We start from the raw sequence: 20328 nt of genomic DNA, 5'->3' as shown, positions 1-20328 counted from the left end.
CCTCCTCCCTCTCCCTCTCCCTCTCCCTCTCCCTCCCCCTTCCATGGTCTTGTGATTTCCCAGCCTCAAGCATGTGTCCACCCTTATCCCTCCTCACAGGCAAATGACCCTGTGCCCCTCACCCATGTCCTTCCAGATGGGCAGATACTCCTCTTGCTGTACGTCCAGCATAATCTCCAATCCGTTGCCAGCACCACCCTTAGGAGTGGTGAGCAGCTCTGCCCCCTGGGCACCAGAGTTGAAGGTGTAGCATTGCCCCATTCGAGTGAAAATCTGGGAGGAGGAGGTTGGGAACAGAAAGGGACAGTCCCCCTCTCAAACAAGCCCTTGGGAATGGAACCACACCACCCCTTGAGCCCCTTCTCTTTGTTTTGTCCTTTAGTGTTTTGTGGGGAGGGGCAGGGATTGAGATGAGTTGTTATGTAGCCTGGGCTTGTCTGGTGCTTGCGATGTAGCTGAGCTGGCCTCAGATTCCTGATTCTCCTGGTTCCAAATACCAAGTGCTAGGATCACAGGAAGACCCACCATAGCAATGACAAATCCTTCCAGTTCTGGAGGCAGATGCCCAAGTTCAGTAGGTCTTGGGGTGGATGCTCTCCCGCTGAATGTGTTGTCTATGTACCTAGGGAGAGCCTAGGTGGTGACGGCCAGGAGGTCTAGCTGATTTGCCACCGTGTCCTCATTTTCTTAAGTTTTTCTTTTTTTAAACAGACTTTATATAGTCCTAGAATTTGGTTATTGTGTAGATGAGGCTGGCCTCAAATTCCCAGGGATCCTTCTGTCTTCCAGGTCTGGGATAAAAGGTGTGCACCGCCATGCTTGTTTTATGTTTTGGACTTTTTGAGACTGGATCTCATACAAAGAAACCACTTCTCCCACCCTCCTTGAAGGGACTCGATAGGCCACACCTCAAATGTCCTCAGTCTTACATGTAGGTATGTGGAGTGGGGAAGCCTCCTGCCTCAGTGTAACTTCTCTGCCTCTCGCCAAAGCCCTGAAAGCAGTGCCCCTCCAGGGGTAACTGGATGGATTCTTGCCCTGTTTTGAGGTGGCAAAATTCAGAGGAGGCAGAGGAACGTAAGTTCTCTCCTGGCAAACAGGGGTCTCCTGCCCCAGAATAGTCTCAGGGTACTGCGTTCTACTCTAGGAGCAAGGGTAGCAGTGTCTCTACCGATGAGCCCTTGGCCCTGCAGCTTGCTTGCGTCCTCACTGAGAGGCATAGCCAGGTGCGCAGATGTCTAACTGAGATGGAGAGAGATAGCCCACAAGGCAGCTTCCTGAACTAGACAGAAAGAATGTCTCAGATGGGAGGCCTGTGGCCAGCAGGAAGGAAGGGATAGTCAGGCAGGGGTGCTAAGGTTTCCTTACTAACAAGGCTGAAGATTGTAGTCACTAAATAGGGTCTTAGGGCAACTGGCTCACCACTGTGAAGTTCTCAGGCCCACAGGGCTGGCCACGGTATCGACAGTCCAGCAGCATGTCCTCAAGGGAGTGGCCGGCTCTGGCGTAGAGTTGTGCCATGTCAAAAGTCGGACTGGGCATGAAGCCAGGTGGCGCAGGGGGCTGGCCCAGGGCACGGAGGTAGGCAGCATGTTCAGCAGGGTCCAGGCCCAGCAGTGCTGTCCCAGCCCAGTGCAAGTCATTGGGTGTGAGGCGTGAGCGGCGCAGTGGATTGATATTACACAGAGTGACAGCTGGGAAGGTAAGCTGGTGGCTCTCACGCTCATCCAGGGTGGTCTTATGGTGGAACTCCCCGTAGTAGCGAACCCGCTCAGCCACCTGGTAGAGGAAGGCCGCCAGCGACAGGAGCACAGCTGTGGCCCACAGCCCACGGCGCAGGGTCAGGCCTCCAGGGCCAAAGATGTGGCCCAAACCGTGCATCGTGCAGCTGCTGGCGAACACCCGGATGTCTGAGGTCTGTCGCCGCTGGGCCTCCTCCAGTCCGGAGGGAGGTTTCATGGCTGGGGCAGGTAGGTTTCCTGACTGGGGACAGGGTTTCTAAGGAGCGCAGAAGCTGTTTCGTAGGGCTAGCAGGGTAGTGGTGGGGATTGAGATGGGACTCAGGTAGCTCAGCAAGGAATATGGAGAGAGAAGAAAATAGAGAAGGGAGGAACCAAGGCAGGTGAAAGTACTGGCCTGATAGGACTGGATGAGTTGAACTTGAACTTCGGTCAGCTCTGCCTTCCCCAGAACAGGCGTTGACTCTGTGGGGCTGGGTTTCTGCAGTAAAGACCAAGAAAGGCGCAGGAGGTAGTGGCAGGCAGGGGCTGCAGAGCAGGACTGAGCTAAAGCTGCTGCAGAGGATTAGGTTTCAGCATGAGGGGGGTTGGGGGACCAGCAGAGCAGTCTGGGGGGGCAGGGGAGGTCTCTGGGGGCCCAGGCTGAGCCATTAGTGCAGCATGAGGGGGGAGTCACTGCTATATCAGAGACCAGAGGCGCCAGGAGGAAACCACAGCGCTCCATGGTAGGGCTTGAAGGAAACCCAGATAGACATTGGGGTTTGGGATGCCTTTGGGGCCTTTTAGGCTCCCGGTCACAGCCCCTGAATGCAGACCCTCATGAGGGTCAGCGACTGATTCTTAGTCTACCCCCTCTCCTTTTGCCTCTCCTGCCCTTCCATGAACCCACCTGACATCATTTGTTCTTTTGCAGAGTGGACTTGGCTTCTGACCAAGTTAGAGAGTGGTGGGAGGTTTGGCACAGGCAAATCTTTTCTTCTTATGCCCCTAGCATCCTAGTAATACTACGTGACAAGGGCCCTCTTCAGTTCCGTATCCAGTGGCCTTCTGCCTTCTGCCTGTCCTTTTCTGCCTGGAGACCCAGAGCCCGCCTCGTTCTCAGGCCCTCCTGTTGGCGAGGCTATCCTCCTCCTCAGTGACCATGGACTCTCCTAGAGGTATCCAGGGTACTCTGTTACTTTACATCTTCCTCTCTCAATGAACATATTCCAGGGATCGTGAGCTCCAGAACCTGGAAAACACCCTTGTTACTGGCCCTAGTCCGTATGGAGTGCTGTCTTATAGCTGTGTCTTCTCTGGTAGCTGCTGGATTTTACAGTTTCTCAGTACTAGCTTTGCTATTGACGTCATAGAGAAACTCCCTGAGTTTCTGGGTTGAAGGCACTGCCTTACTAATTTGATAAATATCATCAGATCCCCCACTCCCACCTCAATAGCAGGAATGTCATTTTGCATTCCTATTAGTCTTGATTAGGGAATGTGCCCGGAGGGGACTCCAGGCCACTGAGTCATCTCCCTGCACTCTGTCCTGTATGGGATGAAGGCAGCATGTGACCAAGTCCTAGAGCCACTTCCAGGAATGCAGAAAGGAAGACGTGGAGAGAGCTTTGGGGATGGGATGTGTGTGCTTCCAGTGCTGGAAGAGCCACCCACAAGTTCAGTGCTAGCTGGCTTGAAGGAGTACAAGGGACTCGGACAAGAGGGGCCAGTAGCTCAAGGACATCTGCACAGTGCAAGGCCTGGTTCCTGTCACTGTCATGTTCTGTTCTGGGTAAAGTCTCCTCTACCCTTACGTACCTAGGAACTGGGCAAAATCTTGTATGCTCAAGAGTAATCAGACAAATCCATTATTGACATTCTTTTCTGCTGCTTTGTTATTTGTTTATTGGGTGTGTGTGTCATGACACGTATGGAGGTCGGAGGATAACTTTCTGGGAGTTGCCCATCCATAAGTCTTAGGGTCCTTAGGTTTAGCAGCAGGTTTTCTACTTGTTGAGCAATAGTATCACTGGCCCCATGTCTTCAAAAAGCACTGGAGACTGCTGGGTTCATCCTGGTGGCTTCTGGATGAAGTGGTGGGGACAGAATTCCACCACCAATCGGTCACACTGTGCTGGCTCTGGCTGTATGGACATTGGTCCTCCTAACAAGCACTCAGGGTTTAGTTTCGGAAAAGGTCCCAGGCTTAATGGCACAGACTAGGCAAGTAACATCTTAGGGATGACAGGTGACTAGAAGGGCTTATGGCACAGATGTGACCACTTTCTGGGGCTATTACACTGTGGGTTTTAGGGGTGTGATTCCAATATGTGCCACTTAACTTTTGGAAGAAGCTTTTAAGAGCAAGTGTAGCCAAGCTGTACTCTACTGAGGGGCTGGGAAAGCCAGGCCAGGGTGACTGGGTGAACATACCCACAGGGCTGGGCTCACCAGCTACTGACCATAGGGTCCCTTCCCTGGTGGGCAGTCATCTTGTGGTTGTCAGGGGACAGAGAATTTGTGTGTGCACTGTAGCCTGATGACTGTGTGCATGTGGAGCCAATGGGCTGGATGCTTCATGAGAGAGATTTTATGCCTCAAAAGGATAAACCATAGGGCCAGACAGAGGGACATGTCTATGGAAAGCAGAGGCCTTGCTCTAAGCTGCACTTGTTGGGGGTTGGGGTGTGTGCAGTGGCTAGGCAACGGAAGCTACCTCAGAAGTCTGCTTCCCAGGATGCCACATTCCAGGATGACACTAAACCAGGGCACCGTGGACTAGGGTTCTGGGATTCCTTGTTCCCACAGCAGTATATGTGGTCCTACACAGGCCCCCCAATAGCAGCTCTTTCTGCCCTCTGCACCGTCACTCCTGAAAGACAAGGTCATCCTTTGCCACATGAAACATACAAAATGCTTGTCTGGCCATGCAGTTACAGCCCCCCTCCCCTGATCCATTCCCTGGTTTGTACAGAGTCCTACAACCTGGATGTGGCTAGCCAGGGATGGATTCTCAGGGAAGTGACCTATAGTACCAAGGGTAGGGGCCATCACCCTCTGCGCGTAAGTGAAGTGGATCAAGGCCTCTGCAGCAGCATTAGACAAAGTGCTGACGCTCTGGGAGCACAGGTGCAGTCTACAGGGTTCTCAACACCTGAGAAGCCAATAGTGGCTCCAGCTTTGGGACCACAGGCTGCCTGCTTTCAAGGCAAGGCCACTATCCCATTAGTCCCATGATCCTTATGTTGTTACTCATATCAGCCTCACATTGTATACATAGTAATTGTACTTTTCACCTTTGGGGAAGACTCTCACAAAGGCCAGGCCAGCCTCAACCTCGGTGTAGCCAAGGATGACCTTGTGCCGCTAGCGCCCATCTTACTGGCACTGTATCTGTGTGTACACATGGCACAGCAGCCTCTCCAGTGTCTCGCCTTTGGCTCTGTAGTCTTACCAGGTCTGACTGAGGCAAACGGCACAGCCTGGCAGGCTGAGTGCTTCTTGTAGAATGACCACTACCGTTTCATTCTGCCAGAAACCAGGATGACTGTGTGGAGGACGGACCAAAAGATGCATTGCGGATACATGAATAAAGCTGGGGGTTTGCGGTCCTACTTAGGGTGAGGCAGAGCCTAGTCTGAGGTCCTGGGTTACACTCCAACCCTGGATTTTATTTCTTATTTGCAGTACTAGGGATTATGTCTAGGCCCCTCACACATGGCAGGCACGCACTCCACTAAGCTACAGCCTCAGCCTCTTTTAAATTTTTCTTTTTTTTATTTAGGTTTTTGTTCTTTTTTTTCTTTTTGTTGAGAGAGGGTCTCACTATTTAGCCCAGGATGGCCTTGAACTCTTGACCCTCCCACGTCCGTTTCCCAAGTGCTGGGATTACAGCCCATTCTACCAGACCTGGCCAGTCTGGAGTGAGGGCCCAAACAACTGAGTGTTGGGCAGAACCAGGCCAGCCTGAGAGGATCAAGCAAAGGTGTTCGGGGGACTTTGTCTCCCTATGTACACCCCGTGACCACAGAGCTGAGTCAGGGTGGACAGAGCAGGGGGGGAGAGCCGCCTCCCACCCCAGTTGTTGGGCCCAGCTCCTTTAAAGGAGCAGTAGTGCAGGCCACACTCCAGCACACTGGCCCTCCAAGGGCTCTGTCCCCAGCAGAGCTCCAGCCTCAGACGGATGTCTTGCAGTGACCTGACCCCAGGGCCCTCTCAGGCTTTCGGGTGGCAGCTTCTGGGGTCTTCAGGCTTCTCTGCTGGAGGGGTTGAGGTCAGTGAGGCGTCCAGGGCTTGTCTCCGGATAAGCTCTGAATAGAGCCCGCCTTTTTTAAGGAGTTCTTCGTGGGTCCCAGCCTGGAGACAGAAGGAGGGTCATTTCAACAGAGCTAACTCAGAGTCCCTATTGACCTCCATCAACTGTGAGGCTCACAGCCACTTAAGCTCATGACCCTTCTAGGGACCACTCTGTGCTCACTGTAAAGGAACTACCTTGGGTACAGCTTTACCAGCCAATGCTACCTTCTGTTCAGTTGACATTGAGATGTCTCATTACTTTTGTCCCTTCTTCAGCTGTGGCTGTGGGATACACTTGTTCTGATTCTGCCTGACTGCTCCCACAAGTCTGAGACAGCCTCTCTGCATCTCAGCCGCTGGGTGGCCAGCTGTGCCTCAGTCTCTTTACCAACATACACATCCTCTGGTCCTGGGAGCCTGTAGTTCAACTTTCCCAGAGGGTAGTGGCCTAGGTTTATCCAAGGATAGGAAGACCTTGGTCTGTTGGGGCTTTGTTCCCAGAACATGACCTCAAGCACCTGGAAGCAGGCCAGGTGCTCACACAGCTTAGCTGCGCCACCCAAGCCACTGCCCGTTCCTAGCCAGACTGACCTCACAGACTTGGCCATTGGCCATGACAATGATGGAGTGGGCTGCACGGACAGTACTAAGCCGGTGGGCAATGACCAACACGGTGCGGCCAGCACTGGCCCGGTCCAGGGCCTCCTGTACCACCCTCTCAGACTCTGCATCTAGTGCGCTGGTCGCCTCGTCCAGGATCAGCACCGTGGGCTGCTTGATGAGGGCACGTGCGATGGCTAGGCGCTGCTTCTGGCCACCAGATAAGGTTGTGCCCCGCTCACCTAGGGAAAGAGGGGACAGGACAGGGGTCTAAAGTGCTCCTTAACCCCACACTGGAGAACTCCCATCAGGCTCCTGTCAGGACCCCACGTTCATGGCGCTATGTTTAAATTTGTCAGTCTGAATGCTCCAGCATGAGAGTGCACCCAAAACACCAATGTCTGGCATGCGCCTCCCTTCCTAGGTGGTCTCTTGAGATGAGCTCCCACCAGGTGCCTACAGCAACAAGCATCCTCTGGATCCTGGCCTTGGCTGCAGTAAGGCCACTTGGAACCCAAGCACGGACGGCACAGCACACAGATGCTAACCACAGAGGATAACCTGGGAGGGACTGCCAAGTGATGGCAGGGTCACAGCTCAATAAGGGGAACAGTCCTGGGAAGCCCAAATAAGGGACACACCAGAATTGAAGGAGCAAGGAAGGGCCTGAATAGAGATGACAAGGGCATCCCATCAGAACAGCACAGAGCCCTGAGCATGTGAGCACAGCTGTGTGAGGGTCTGGAGAGATCGCTAGAGATGGGCACAGCCTGAAAGGTCCACGTCAGTCAGCAGAGTAGCCCCAGAGATGATGGAAGAGCTGTGGTGATGAACATCTAAGACTCAGGTTGTCACAGGCATGAGCTAGTGTGCCCTAAAGGCAGAAAAGGCCTGCATACAACCCCAGACTGTTGTGCTGAGAGATGCCACTGAAGGGCAAGAAAACCAGAAGAACATAGAAGGTTCTGAGAGGGGTCCTATTCCTTGTCTTGGGCTGTGGTAGGTTTGAGTGCACGAGCCCTCTGTGCCTGTGGCCTGGGTCTCCCATTTCCACTTGCTATTATAATCTCCATCTCCTCTCAGAGCTCTGTCTAGTCTGTGAGGCCTGAGCCACATGGCTCAGGTTCTTTTGTCTCCATAAAGCCATCTTTGTCCCCTCAACCATGGTCTGGTCTTTCCTGGCTTGACCGTCTCCTAGTTGTCCCTCTTGAGTCACGCTGAGTTGCTCCATGCCAGCAGAACCGTGGCTCCTGAGCCTCACCACTGCCCTGCTGACCCAGCACCTTCCCATCAAGGGACGCACCAACCACAGTGCTGTAGCCATCGGGGAAGCTGCTGATGAACTCGTGGGCATTGGCTTCTCGTGCAGCTGTGTACACCTCTTCATCGGAAGCATCCAGCTTCCCAAATCGGATATTCTCCATGATGGTTGTTGCAAACAGGACTGGCTCCTGCAAGGTTGAGTGGCATGGGGACACAAAGATGACATCTACAGGCTATACTCTGAGCTAGCCTCAAAACTGCCATGTGCACTAGGGTCTTATTTTACAGGACCACGATTGCAGGGCAGGCCTCAAGTTCAAAGCCAGATGCTAATCACGTGAGGACAGAGTGGCTCATTAATGGGAAACAGAGCCCCCTCCCCCCCAACACACATAGAGGACACAGACTACCTCACCAAAGGTGATGATGGACAGGCCCTATAGTAATAGGAGGTCATGTGAGCTTTGGCCTTTCCTGCTTGTGGCTATTGGCAGCCTTAGAACCAAGGCTTTGGGATCCTAAGACTGCGGCACATAGGAGCAGTGTCTATGCTCTGGAGTACAAGGACAAAATTGCAGAGGGAGAGGGACGTACTGGATCCAGAGGACGCCTAGGAGCCATGAAGAGCACAGATGTCTTCAGGGGAACAGGGAGATGAATGGGGAAGAGAATAAGGGGCCCCAGTCTTGCTGTTGAGACCCTGTTCAGCTCTGCCCTTCACCTGGCTGATGAAACCTATGACCTGGCCCCGGAGCCAGGAGGGGTCGAGAGTACGCAGGTCATGCCCATCCAGCGTCACCGAGCCAGCTTCAGGGTCATAGAAGCGTTCCAGCAGGGAGGCAACTGTGGTCTTTCCTGGAGGGAGGGGGAGTTGTGGAGAACCCCCCAGCAGAGACAGACCCTTGTCGTACTGGAGGGGACCCATCCCAGGGGGGAGCAGGAACCACAGAGGGCAACAGCCCTGCTCCAAGTAGTTACCAAGCAACACAAACCAGAGGACGAAAGACGGGAGCTTCCTCTTACCTCCCCCAGACTGGCCCACAAGAGCCACAATCTTGCCAGGGGGCAGCTTCAGGGTGAAGTCCTTGAGCACATTGAAGCCAGGTCTGCAGGGGTAGCTGGAGTGGCCAAGAGAACTCCAGTCAGACCAGCCTCCTAGCCTTTACGACCCTAAGGTCCCTCACTGGGCCTTGTTCACAAGAAGCTTTCAGTTAAATGCCAGCTGCTTTCCCCTCATTCTCAGCCTACCCACCAATGCTGACCTGAAGGTGACAGTTTGGAAGGTGATGGAACCATGAAGGTCCTTGCTGGGGATGCAGTAGCCCCCGGTCAATGGGATGACAGGGCTCAGGGCCATGTACTCGAAGACTCGGGCTCCCGCACTCAGCCCACGCACCACCTGCAGAAGGAATCTAGTTTTTGTTTGAGATAAAAACTGGGGCTCCCATGGAAGGGGGCTTCCGCTACCAGACAGGGCTGTAGTGTGTCCAGACCCCTCATAGTAGGGTGGAGCCAGACTATGGTCTTGGGATTCAAAAACCTTGTTCTTTGTTTTACCTCTGCCCACCCCCAATCATAGGCAGTATTCACAGCAGCAACAGCCACACACACACACAAACACACACACACACCCCTACCTCACACCTCTCTAGTGATGAATGGGGACTCTAACCCAGACTTGGGACAATCTTACCTGACCAAACAGGACAGAGAGGCTGGCCATAGACCTGCCAGAGGAGAGTGAGAAGAGGTATTAACGAGAGTCAGAGAGAAGGGAAGGCTATGTTGGGGAAGCAACGGCAGGGCTCACATGTAGATGGCCCTGGGACTGTGACACCAGATCACTGAGCTCCCATCCCCCCTTCAGTTAGCAGTTGCCTGCTGCCAGAGCCAGGATCTGGAGAGGCCCCACGCAGCAGCAGCGGCTGATGGATAAATGACTAGGACTCAGTGGTATATCCACATGCTTCTCTGGCCTTCGGGGAAACAGTGAAGATGGCCCACCAGAGGGGGCCTAACCGATCCTGGGGGACTCCACCCGTTTGCTTTAAACAGTGGGAAGTCAGACCTAACACTAGACTCTGGAGAAGCAAGGACTTACTTTCAAATTCAGATGGAAAAAAAGTTAAGCCCTTTTAGAAGAAAAATAGAGACGGGGGACTAAAAGGGGAAGCCCTGGGGAGCCCCCAAAGTAAATTTCCTGACAAAGATTCTATTGTGAGCTTGCCCTAAAAGTGGGTATGTGTAGGTGATGCCATGTGTTTATCTGTCTAGACAGTGGGTCACCTCCCTTGGCAGGGCTGGGGCTGGTCACCTGCTGAGAGCTAAGAGAGAAGATGAGTCAACAACCTTACTCATGGCCCCCAGTGGGTTAGCCAACCCACGTGCATATGCCTCTGAGTGCAACGGCCCTTCTGGAGAAGAGGAAAGACTGCCATCCCACAAGCTATGGACCAAGTTCACCCTTCCAGTGCTGGGTAAGCACCCCAAAGCCCTCAAGGAAACAGTTATGGCAGGCTTTGGGCAATAGGCACTTGCCAGGAGCAGGAAAGCTGTGGAGGAGGAGCTGAGTGGGTGAGTTATCTGTGGGTGTGACCAGCTCACAGGAAACCAGGAATCCATTAGAGCCTGGCAAAGGGGCCAACCACAACTGAAATCCAACGCACACACGACTCACGGGAGTGCTCTGACCTTGCTCTGAGAGCTGGTACAATGGGCCAGCCGTGCACTGTGATGAAGTAAGCTGGCTTGGGCAGATGCCCAACCTCGGGGCCATCCATTCTCAACAAAGGGAACACTTAGCTGGAGCTGTGATGCCCTGCTCATCCGTCCCCTTGGACCTCAGCCCTGACACACGGGCCCTTGGATACACAGCAAGAGGCAGAGAGAAACACAGCAGCTTCCTAAGGAGGCCAATTCCTCCAGCTGGCTGGTGATGGTGACCGAGCCAGGGGCCTGCGACGGCGACGGCTACTCTCTGGGCTGCTCTGCAGTCTAAGCATAGTACTCAACAGTGCAGTAGGCAGGGAAGAACATGAAGGTGGGAGGCATGTGCCCAGGGAGTAGAGCCAAGTTGTTCATCTGCGTCCTCAGGACCTGGGAATTAGGTCAGCACAAGGAATGCAAGGTAGCAGAAGGGTCACGGTAGCCTCCACCTCTTTCGCAATCAGTGCACCTAGATAGCAAAGGCAGGGAGGAACAGCTTCTGGGCCAGAGGGCGGATAAGGCTTCTGGGACCAGAGGATCTGATGGTCTTTGATGTGGAACAGAAATGGAAGCAAAGGCAGTGCCCATGTAGCTGGGAACCGGTGAGCTCTGCTCTGTAGTCCTCTGGCTAGGGTGCAGACAAGACTGTCCTACCATCTCCAGGTTTGCCTTATGTCCCACTAGCCAGTAGCAACCAGACACTAGGTCTTTCTCTAAGAACTGTGGAGTCACAGCAATGGCAAGATAGGACTCTGGACAGGAACGGTGCACCACTATGATGAGGGGTGTCACCTTTGCAGGGAAGGACCAATTTGAGAAGGGGGAGAGCACTCCTGACATGGTTGGCACTAATATGTCTTTGTTCTTTATTTATTATAGCATGCATACTCACTCTTCAGTTGTTTATCATAACATATATTTATGTGTTTTTGTTTTTGTTTTTTAATGTTTGCTATGTCTAGGGAAAGCAAGGTAGAAACAACAGTAGGAAGTGCTTGGGTTTCACTGAGAAAGAGAAAGGATTCAGCTGGGGCCTGCTGGGGCAGCCCATTGAGACAGCCCCCTGAGGCTGCCTATGGCCAAGGTGACAGGTGAGCTCCAGGTTACTGCAAGGGGTGGACGGGGCTCAGCTAGGCAGAGAAACGAAAGTTATACAAGTAGCATCCGGGGGGCAGGGGTCATCATCTCATCCTCAGAAAGGTCTGCCAGGGTAGCCCTTAAAAGGCCTGCTAAGGAAGGTATCCATAGGGTATTCAGTGCTGATACACCCACACGACATGAAGGGCCACCCCAAAGCACTGTGCTGGGTGAAGCCTGCCAGGCACCAAGGGAAGGACAATGCATGGTGACATCTGTGTGGTGTTTAGTATGCTCAGAGTCATAGGATGCAGGAAGTGAGTGGAAGGGGGTGCAGAGCTGGGGAGGAATGGGGAGCTAGTGTTTAAAAGTCTCACTTTTGTAGAAAGTCAAGGCTCTGGTGATGGGTGTCACTGGTGGCTGAGAACACTGGGCTGTGTGTAACACTACCAAAGTGTGCACTTAAGAACGGCCAGGGCATTAACATTTCCACTGTCTATTTCACCACAATTAATTTTTTTTTTTTTTTGAAAGCTTCTCAGGGACACTTGAGAGCTGCCTGGAAGCTAATGATGCTTACTGCATCCCTGAGTGGAGACGCAGTGGAGCCTTAGAAGGTTCTTGTGGAAGTGTTGGAGGCTCCCCCTGCTGTGTCTCCCTGGGGCTAGGCAGCAGCTCCTCCCCCAAGTACACTGGCATCCCTGTTCTAGTAAGCAGGGTTCTGGAAGGATGGCAGGGTGTGGTAGGGGGAGGGGGAATTCTCCTGAGAGATGACCGTGGTCCCCACTCACCTCTGTACTGTCTGGGAAGCCACCAGGAAGGACATGAGGTCTCCCCCTTTCAGCTGCTGTCCAGCCACAAGGGAGCCCCCAATGAACAGGGTGCCCAAGACCATACCTACATGGAAAGGGGCCAGGCAGTGAGGCAGGAGGTAGCAAGGGATGAAGATTGACTCTTACCCCTATACTGCCACCACTTGACTCTCAGCCCTCAACTCCACATTTGCGAAACAAGCTGGGCAGGCCAGGTATAGCAATCGAGGCCTGTAACAGTTACTTAGGAGGCTGAGGCAAGAGAATCACAAGTTCAAGGCAGCCTGGGGTACAGAAAGAGTCTCAAGTCCGTCTAGGTAACTTAGTGAGGAGGCTCTATCTAAAACTCAAAGGACTGGGACAGCGGCTCAGCGGTTAAGAGTACACACTGCTCACACTGAGGACCCGAGTTCAGTTCCCAGCAGCCACATTTGGCAGCTCACAACTGCCTGCAATTCCCACTCTGTTGCCTCTGTAGGTACCTGCATTCACATCACATACCTACACACAGACACATGTGTACACATAAATGAACATGTAAAGGGCTAGAGAAACAGAAAGGATTCCTAACACTGAGGTGCACAGCACACTCCTTAGGGTGCCTTGCAGCACTTTCCACAAGCTAAGGGATGACGTCACTTAACATCCCATGGGAGTCAGAAGCTGGGGCATCTCACAAATGCAGGTTCTCAATGTCAGGAGCACCAGGCAAGGGAAGGCTGTCTGTCGCCTCTCTTTGCTTCCACCTAGCCTATGCCCATGTCCCCTCCCAGGCAGGCCTTGCTCACTCACAGTTGAAAGCGATGTTGGAGAGCCCTTGGAACAAGGCGATGCCCCTGCCCAGTTCTTCTGCTTTACAGCAGCATGACTCGAGTTCTGCTTGATAGCGTCTGGGAAGAGAGTCCGGGCTGGGCACTCGGGAGGCAGCTGGGCTGAGGGCCAGGGCAGGGCAGGGGGAGATGGATGGGCCCACTCCATGCTCTGCTTTCCCAGGACTTACTCCTCCTCCCTCTTCTCCATCGCGAAGGCCCGCACAGTCCTCACATTGCCCAGGGCCTCGTCTGCTACACCTGTCGCCCTGGCGATCTGCACGGAGACAGGGAAATAGGAAGTAGTTGTAGACAGGAAGAGGCGGGAGGAAGGGCAAGGAGAATGGGCCAGAGATGCTAGGAAGAACCAAGGGGGAAGAGTCAAGAATACCAGTACCTGTTCCTGACACTGGCGAGACAGCTTGCGGAGGCCTGAGCCCATCAGGGTGCCCACTCCCATGAGGGCGGGTGTGACGACCGCCAGCATCAGGGTAAGGCGTGGGGACAGCATAGACAGGGACACCAGGCTACCAATCACCTGAGTGCAGCTGCGCAGTCCCTGAGTAGTGAAAGGATGGCAGGATGCTAGAGCATCGACACCAGATGGTGAGTGTTCTGCTGAACTACAGGCTGGCCACAGCTCTGTACTTAGGAGGCCTAGGCAAGCAGTGTGAGCCCTGGAGGTCAAGGGGCAGTTACTAGTTACCAGATGAACCCCTTTCTTGGCCAGCCAGGATCTGATTATCATTTTCAAAAGGGAAGGGTGAGAATGTCCACAGGCCAGACCCTTTATATTTAGACAAATCCATTGTTTCTGTTTTGGACACACTGGACTGCACAGGAATACACTGACTGCCATGGGCCAGTGTCCTGCCCATGGGACCAGGGGATGGAGGGGCGCACAGGATGGACTGTCAGTATGCAGTAGAGTCACACATGAGTTTGATGCCAGCTGGGGATGGGCACAAAGGGATCATGCTGGGTCAGGTGAGCTGGCTTCTGCCAGGATCACTCATAATTTCCTCACAGTGGCTTTCTGGGGGAGGCAGGGCTTCAGAGCACGAAACAGCAGCCTGTGCTGACCTTGACACTTTCCCAGTGCCTCTGTCCAGGCTCTTTTGCTCCCCCTCTCTCACACCCTCCTCAGACAGTCTACACTAAGAGCCGGGCAGGGGCATTGCCTTGTGTCAGGGCTGGGGCAGGCGATTCTGGCCTGCTGAATCTGCACAGGGGCCTGACCCACTGACCTGGGAGATGACAAGCTTGAAGGATGACTTGAATTCTTGCACATCAGTAGTTAAGCGACTCACTAGCTGCCCTGTCTTTTTGGCATCAAAGAAAGCAATGTCTTGCCTGGCAGGAAGACATGATGGCAGCAGGTGAAGGAAGAGGATATGGCACTTCAGGATTTGTCCCACCTAGACCTCCTGCTTTACCCCAGTCTACCCTGGTCCCACCCACTACAGCTGCTAGTACCGGAGCAGGGAGCCGAAAAGGGCTTTCCGCATGTCCGTGGCCATGCGCTCACCAATGTGGGACAGCAGCACAAGGTATCCAAAGGTCAGCAGTCCCTGGAGGAGAGGCCTGGCATTTAGCGACACCCTAAGAAGGCTGCTGTGAGCCCCGGGCCTGCTACCCGGACATACCTGAACACCGTACAGAAGGAGCAGCTGGATGCTGAGCTTACGGGACTCAGACACGAAACTCCCCACGTGGTCCCTCGTGTACTTGGCGACAATCTCCACCAGCTGGCCCAGGAGCAAGGGGATCTGCACATTCACTAGTGCCGCACCTAAAGCCAGCTGGAACAGGGACAGAGGAAGGAGAGACCTGGAGAGGAGGCTATAGTCATCCCCTCCCTCGCTTTGGCTCTGGCATTTCCCCTCCCCCTGCTCAGCCTTGCCTTGTCGTGGCCATCCATGTGGTCACAGAAGTGCCTCCTTGAGAGCTGAAGTCCAGACCTCCAGCCCCTGAGTCCTCATATCCTACACAGGCCCCTCATATCCCACAGGCCGCTCATATCCTACAGGCTATCTGATGCCCCAGGGCCCAGGCTGTCCTTGTCATTGCCACAAGGCAGGAATGCTATCCCTGTGCAACTCGGGTTTGGAGCTGCCGAGGCCCTTCCTGGCCTGAGCTTGGAGAAGCAGGGAAAGCCTCACCACAATGGCTGCCCCCAAGGCCAGCAGGTGGGGGTGAAGGAAATGCCAGAAGAGCTTCCAGTTAAAGCGCAGCTCCGGGGCACGTGTGGGCTGGGCAGGAGGAGGAGGGGACCCTTTGGCCTCACATAGTGCTATAAGGCAGAGGCGTGGATGCTGCCACAGGACTGCAGGGACCACCAAGGTCTTCCCAACCCAACACCAGGCAGAGGGGCTCCGGTGGGAAGCTGGTGGGGCTCGAGGGAGGTGAGCCCGGAGCTGTGCCCGGAGCTGGGCTACAGTCCGTAGGAGGCGTGAGCTGAGTTGGTGATCTGAGGACCTGCAGGTAGAAAAAGGCATTGATAGCTGTGGGCCTGGCTGTCCTTCAAATTACTAACACTCCCCCCACCCCACCCCCAACCATGGGCTCTGGCTGAATTTTCTGGAACAGCATCCTATCTACAACATTTTATCTGCAGCCTCTCCCACGGATGCTTTTCTTTTCTTTTGAGATAAAATCTTCCAATACTCCCCAGCCTGGCCTTCAACTTTTGCTCTCAAGTGATCCTCCTGGCTCAGCCTCCTGAGTAGCTATGACTTCAGATATGTGCTATCTCACCCAAAACGAACACCTTAGCACATTTTTATTTTAAAGATTTATTTATTGTATACAAGAGTATACCTTAGCTGTCTTCAGACACATCAGAAGGAATCAGATCTCATTACAGATGGTTGTGAGCCACCATGTGGTTGCTGGGATTTGAACTCAGGACCTCTGGAAGAGCACTCAGTGCTCTTAACTGCTGAGCCATCTCTTTAGCCCCACCTTAGCACATTCTTAAGCAATGCTGATCTGTAAGACACCTGCTCACCTGTGGAGCAGGCTGTGGAATGTTTTGCTATCAGAATACAGTCCTAAGAGCCTTTCCCTCTAGCACTGTTGTCCAGCCCGCATCAGCTGCTCCGGCCCCTATGTAGCCTCCGGCCATCCAGTCAATGCTGGTCTCTGGCCTGCCAGACAGGACACCTGGAGCGGCAGATGGGGGTGTGTGGGGGGTGGGGGGGCAGGCCTCCTTTACAGGGACAGACCAGGAAGGCTTTCTAGAGGAAGGCTCAGAGAGACTTGGAGGTGAGCTGCTTCTCTGTGCCTATCCCTGCATATGCGCAAGGTCATTAACGTGACCTGGCAAGAGTGAATGGTCCATAGCTCTTGACCCTGAGGGATGCCCTTATTCTCACTTGGTAAGGAGAAGAACTGAGTGAGAGATGGTATAATTTGTTCCCAGGAATGAGGTGGGCAAGAGGGCTGTATGTTCCTCTCTCATTCAGCAATGAGACTCAGGAAACAGAAATAAAACCACAAAGGATTGATTTCTGTCATCCTTCAGGTCCCATATGTATAAAATGGAAATGTTCCATATATATAACATGGAAATGTAGATTCAGCTGCTTTTTTTTTTTTTTTTTATAAGTATAGACTAGAGTTTATTCAGGTCATGGGGAGGGGTGGCAAGAGGGTATAGAGGTAGAGAAAGGCAGAGAGAGGGAGAGAGTAGAGAAAGAGGCCGGCCATGGCTATGAGCACGTGGAGAGAGGCAGAAGGGAATGGTGTGGGGAGGGGGAGGAAGAGCCCAGGAGGGCAAGAGAGAAACAAGAGAGTAAGAGGGTTCTGCTGCTTATAACACCTGTAAACTCACTGTGTCACAAAATATGGAGCTGACCAAATCAGACAAAGTAACCTCCGTCCCTCAAGGCCATGCTGGGTGGGGTGAGGGTGGGCTGGGGAAGCACGGAGCTCAGAGTATATGCTGCTGGGTTTGACCACAGCATCAGAAAAGTTCACACTGGGGACGGTGGGCAGGTGGGGTAGTGAGAGAAGACCTTCAGCAACAACGTGGCTTTGTCAGGGTGCATGGGAGGCAGAGGAAACAGCTGCCTTGGAAGGGTAACGTCCCAGTCTCTGCAAAGCTCCTGGGTGAGAGAAGGCCACCTTCTCAGGAGGGGTTTTTAGGGTAAGGAGTAATAAAGTCAGATTTGTATTTTAGAGATCATAATACAGAAGAGCCAGAGGGGAAGGACAGGACAGAGGAGACCAGTTTGGAGCAGAAGTTACCTGGCTAAAAGTACACAGATGAATGCTCAAAATAGACGAACAGATGAGGAAAGACTTAGAAAGAAGAGAAAGACTGTAAGCGGGTGTGGTGGTGCATTCCTGAAATCCCAGCACTTGGGAGGCTGACACTGGAAGATTTCAAGTTCAAAGCCAGCCTGTGATACAAAATGAGACCTCATTACAACATAAAATAAAATAGGGGCAGCCGGCATGGTGGCACACACCTTTAATCCCAGCACTTGGGAGGCAGAGGCAGGCGGATTTCTGAGTTCAAGGCCAGCCTGGTCTACCGAGCGAGTTCCAGGACAGCCAAAGCTATACAGAGAAACCCTGTCTCAAAAAATAAATAAATAAATAAAATAGGGGCTGGAGAGCTGGCTGAGCAGTCAGGGCATGCACTGCTCTTGTAGAGGACCTGGGGTTGATTCCAGCATATTTGTCAGGAAGTTCACAACTGCCTGTGACTACAGCTTGAGGTGTCCTCTCATACCTGCTCTCATGTACCCACACACACATACAGATGCCTAGTGTCCCCCCCCCCCATGTCTTATGTCTATCTAGCCTCAGTTTAAGATAAAACTCACTTTTTTCTTCCTGCACTACTGTCCAAATTGTCCAGCAGTCTTACTGAGGGGGCAGAGGCATATATTTTATATATATTTTATACTCCAGAACTTAGGAAACTCTGGGATATGAGATATCTATTGAGCAGATGTTTGTTGAGCTGTGTATGCCCTTGTTAGATATGCAGTAAGGCTGACCACTGCAATTTTTGCAAACATACAGATTTATTGTCACTGAGACGGTACACTGCACTTAGTACAACCCAGTGCCATGTGCGTGTGTGAATGCCAAAGTTAAAAGGTTTCACAAAATATGTCTCTTAATTCTGAAACGGATATTCTGATGGTTTCTGTTATATTCCTTTTAAAATGACCCTGATCTGCTAAATTTGTTTCAAGAACTAAAATGAACATCTTCATTTATCTGGTCTTACCTTGTGTCTCTTTATGGTTCAGATATTATCAACACCTTCACTCTTTCTAAAGACTGTTTTTAGACATTAATAATTTATCATGGCTACTTTCTAGCTTCTCTCAGCTCCTCTAAACCAAGAAGCTATGGGGATTGCCAACAACTGGTGGAAAACTTCCCAGCACCAGTTCCCGTGCTAGCCCTCCTCCCTCCATCGGGCAGGTGGGCTTGCCTCATAGTTACCAACCCTTGGCAACCTTCCCCTCATAGTTACCTACCCTTGGCAGTCTTCCCCTGCACCTGTGAGGGAAACAGTTGCTTCTTGTAGAATATTTACAGTTAAATTCTAGGTTCTGGGTAGAGGGCACTCCTATGATCCCAGCACTCAGGAGGCAGAGGCAGGTGGATCTCTGTGAGTTCAAGGTCAGACTGGTCTACATAGAGAGCTCCAGGCCAGCCAGAGCTACATAGTGAAACTCTGTTTCAAAAAGCTAAAATCAGGGCTGGGGAGATGGTTCAGCAGTTAAGAGCTAAGAGCTCTGACTGCTCTTCTAGAGGTCCTGAGTTCAATTCCCAGCAACCACATGGTGGCTCACAACTATCTGTAATGAGATCTGATGCCCTTTTCTGGTGTGTCTGAAGACAGCTACAATGTACTCACATATATTAAATAAATAAATCTTAAAAAAAACAAAAACAAAAAACAAAACTGAAAACAATGAGCTGGAGAGATGGCTCAGGGGTTAAGAGCACTGCCTGCTCTTCCAGAGGACCAGGGTTCAATTCCCAGCATCCACATGGCAGCTCACAACTGTCTGTATCGCCTGTTCCAGGGCATCTGACACTGTCATACTGACACACGTGCAGGCAAAACACCACTGTACATAAAAAATAAATTACTAGAAGAAAAAGAGAAAAATTAGACTTTGGTCTCTTCTATGCTTTCAACCCATTATTCTCTCTGGATCAATGTGGGTTAGGTTTTTTTTTTCTGTTCTTGCTTTTTTAATTTTACCAAGAATGGATCAGATTCTGTTTTCCACCCAGGGTACTAGGAATTGAGTCTATGGTTTATGTTTGACAAAAACAAACAAACACAAAAAAACTACCACTGAGCCATGTCCCCAGCTCTCCTTCTACTCTTTATTTTTAAAATTTAGTACATTTTATTTATTTGTGTGTGCGTGCATGCATGCGTGTGCCTGAGCACTCCACAGTGAGTGGAGATCAAAGGACAGCTTAGAAGAGCTGGTTCTCTCCTTCCACATGTGGGTCCCAGGGATCACAAACTCAGGGGATCACGTTGGTGACCCTTCTTTACCTACTGAGTCATATGAATGACCCTTTTTCTCTTTATTTTGACACAGGATCTTACAAAGTTTTCCAGGTGGGCCTTGAACTTGTAATGTATAGAATACATTCAGCTGTATACTGGATTTAGACTCACCCTCCTGAGTAAAGGGTACTAGGTCGGGTTCAGATTGACTTGGTTCCTGACGATACATCTAGCTCTAACAATCAATTCCCTATTTGTTTTGTTCACTCAGAACTCACTATGTAGACCGTGCTGGCTTCAAATTCCCAGCAACCCTCGGGCTTCAATGTGGATGCTGCTGAGATTTCACTATATAGTTGGGCTAACCTAGAGCTCTCTATAGACCAGGCTGGCCTTGAATTCACAGTAGATTCCAGCTAGGAACTACTTTAAATTTTTTAAAATATACGTATGTGGGGCTGGTGAGATGGCTCAGTGGGTAAGAGCACCCGACTGCTCTTCCGGAAGGTCCGGAGTTCAAATCCCAGCAACCACATGGTGGCTCA

General features: G+C 52.1%; 2 protein-coding genes across 3 annotated transcripts in view; both read right to left on the bottom strand.

Moving 5' to 3' along the window:
* Asic3 (acid sensing ion channel subunit 3) overlaps positions 1–2223 on the bottom strand; it is a 4560-nt gene extending 2337 nt beyond the window's left edge. For both annotated transcript variants that reach the window (XM_021190032.1, XM_021190033.1), the window contains exons 1-2: positions 1423–2223; positions 123–273 (exon numbers count right to left, since the gene is read on the bottom strand). In XM_021190032.1, the coding sequence (XP_021045691.1) occupies positions 123–273; positions 1423–1959 (688 nt within the window). In that variant the 5' untranslated portion in view covers positions 1960–2223. The remainder of the gene's footprint in view (positions 1–122; positions 274–1422) is intronic.
* Positions 2224–5371: 3148 nt separating this feature from the next.
* The window catches only part of Abcb8 (ATP binding cassette subfamily B member 8), a 16102-nt gene continuing 1145 nt past the window's right edge, over positions 5372–20328 (bottom strand). Inside the window, exons 2-16 of the mRNA XM_021189942.1 lie at positions 15444–15759; positions 14928–15083; positions 14758–14852; positions 14529–14634; positions 13679–13840; positions 13473–13558; positions 13265–13362; positions 12452–12557; positions 9571–9604; positions 9140–9276; positions 8901–8995; positions 8599–8732; positions 7918–8065; positions 6606–6856; positions 5372–6074 (exon numbers count right to left, since the gene is read on the bottom strand). Coding sequence (XP_021045601.1) covers positions 5934–6074; positions 6606–6856; positions 7918–8065; positions 8599–8732; positions 8901–8995; positions 9140–9276; positions 9571–9604; positions 12452–12557; positions 13265–13362; positions 13473–13558; positions 13679–13840; positions 14529–14634; positions 14758–14852; positions 14928–15083; positions 15444–15759 — 2065 coding nt within the window. The 3' untranslated portion in view covers positions 5372–5933. The remainder of the gene's footprint in view (positions 6075–6605; positions 6857–7917; positions 8066–8598; positions 8733–8900; positions 8996–9139; positions 9277–9570; positions 9605–12451; positions 12558–13264; positions 13363–13472; positions 13559–13678; positions 13841–14528; positions 14635–14757; positions 14853–14927; positions 15084–15443; positions 15760–20328) is intronic.

Source organism: Mus pahari, chromosome 2, assembly GCF_900095145.1.
Source record: "Mus pahari chromosome 2, PAHARI_EIJ_v1.1, whole genome shotgun sequence".
NCBI lineage: Eukaryota > Metazoa > Chordata > Mammalia > Rodentia > Muridae > Mus > Mus pahari.
Note: the sequence above shows the minus strand (reverse complement) of the source record. Positions and strands in the feature narration are given on the sequence as shown.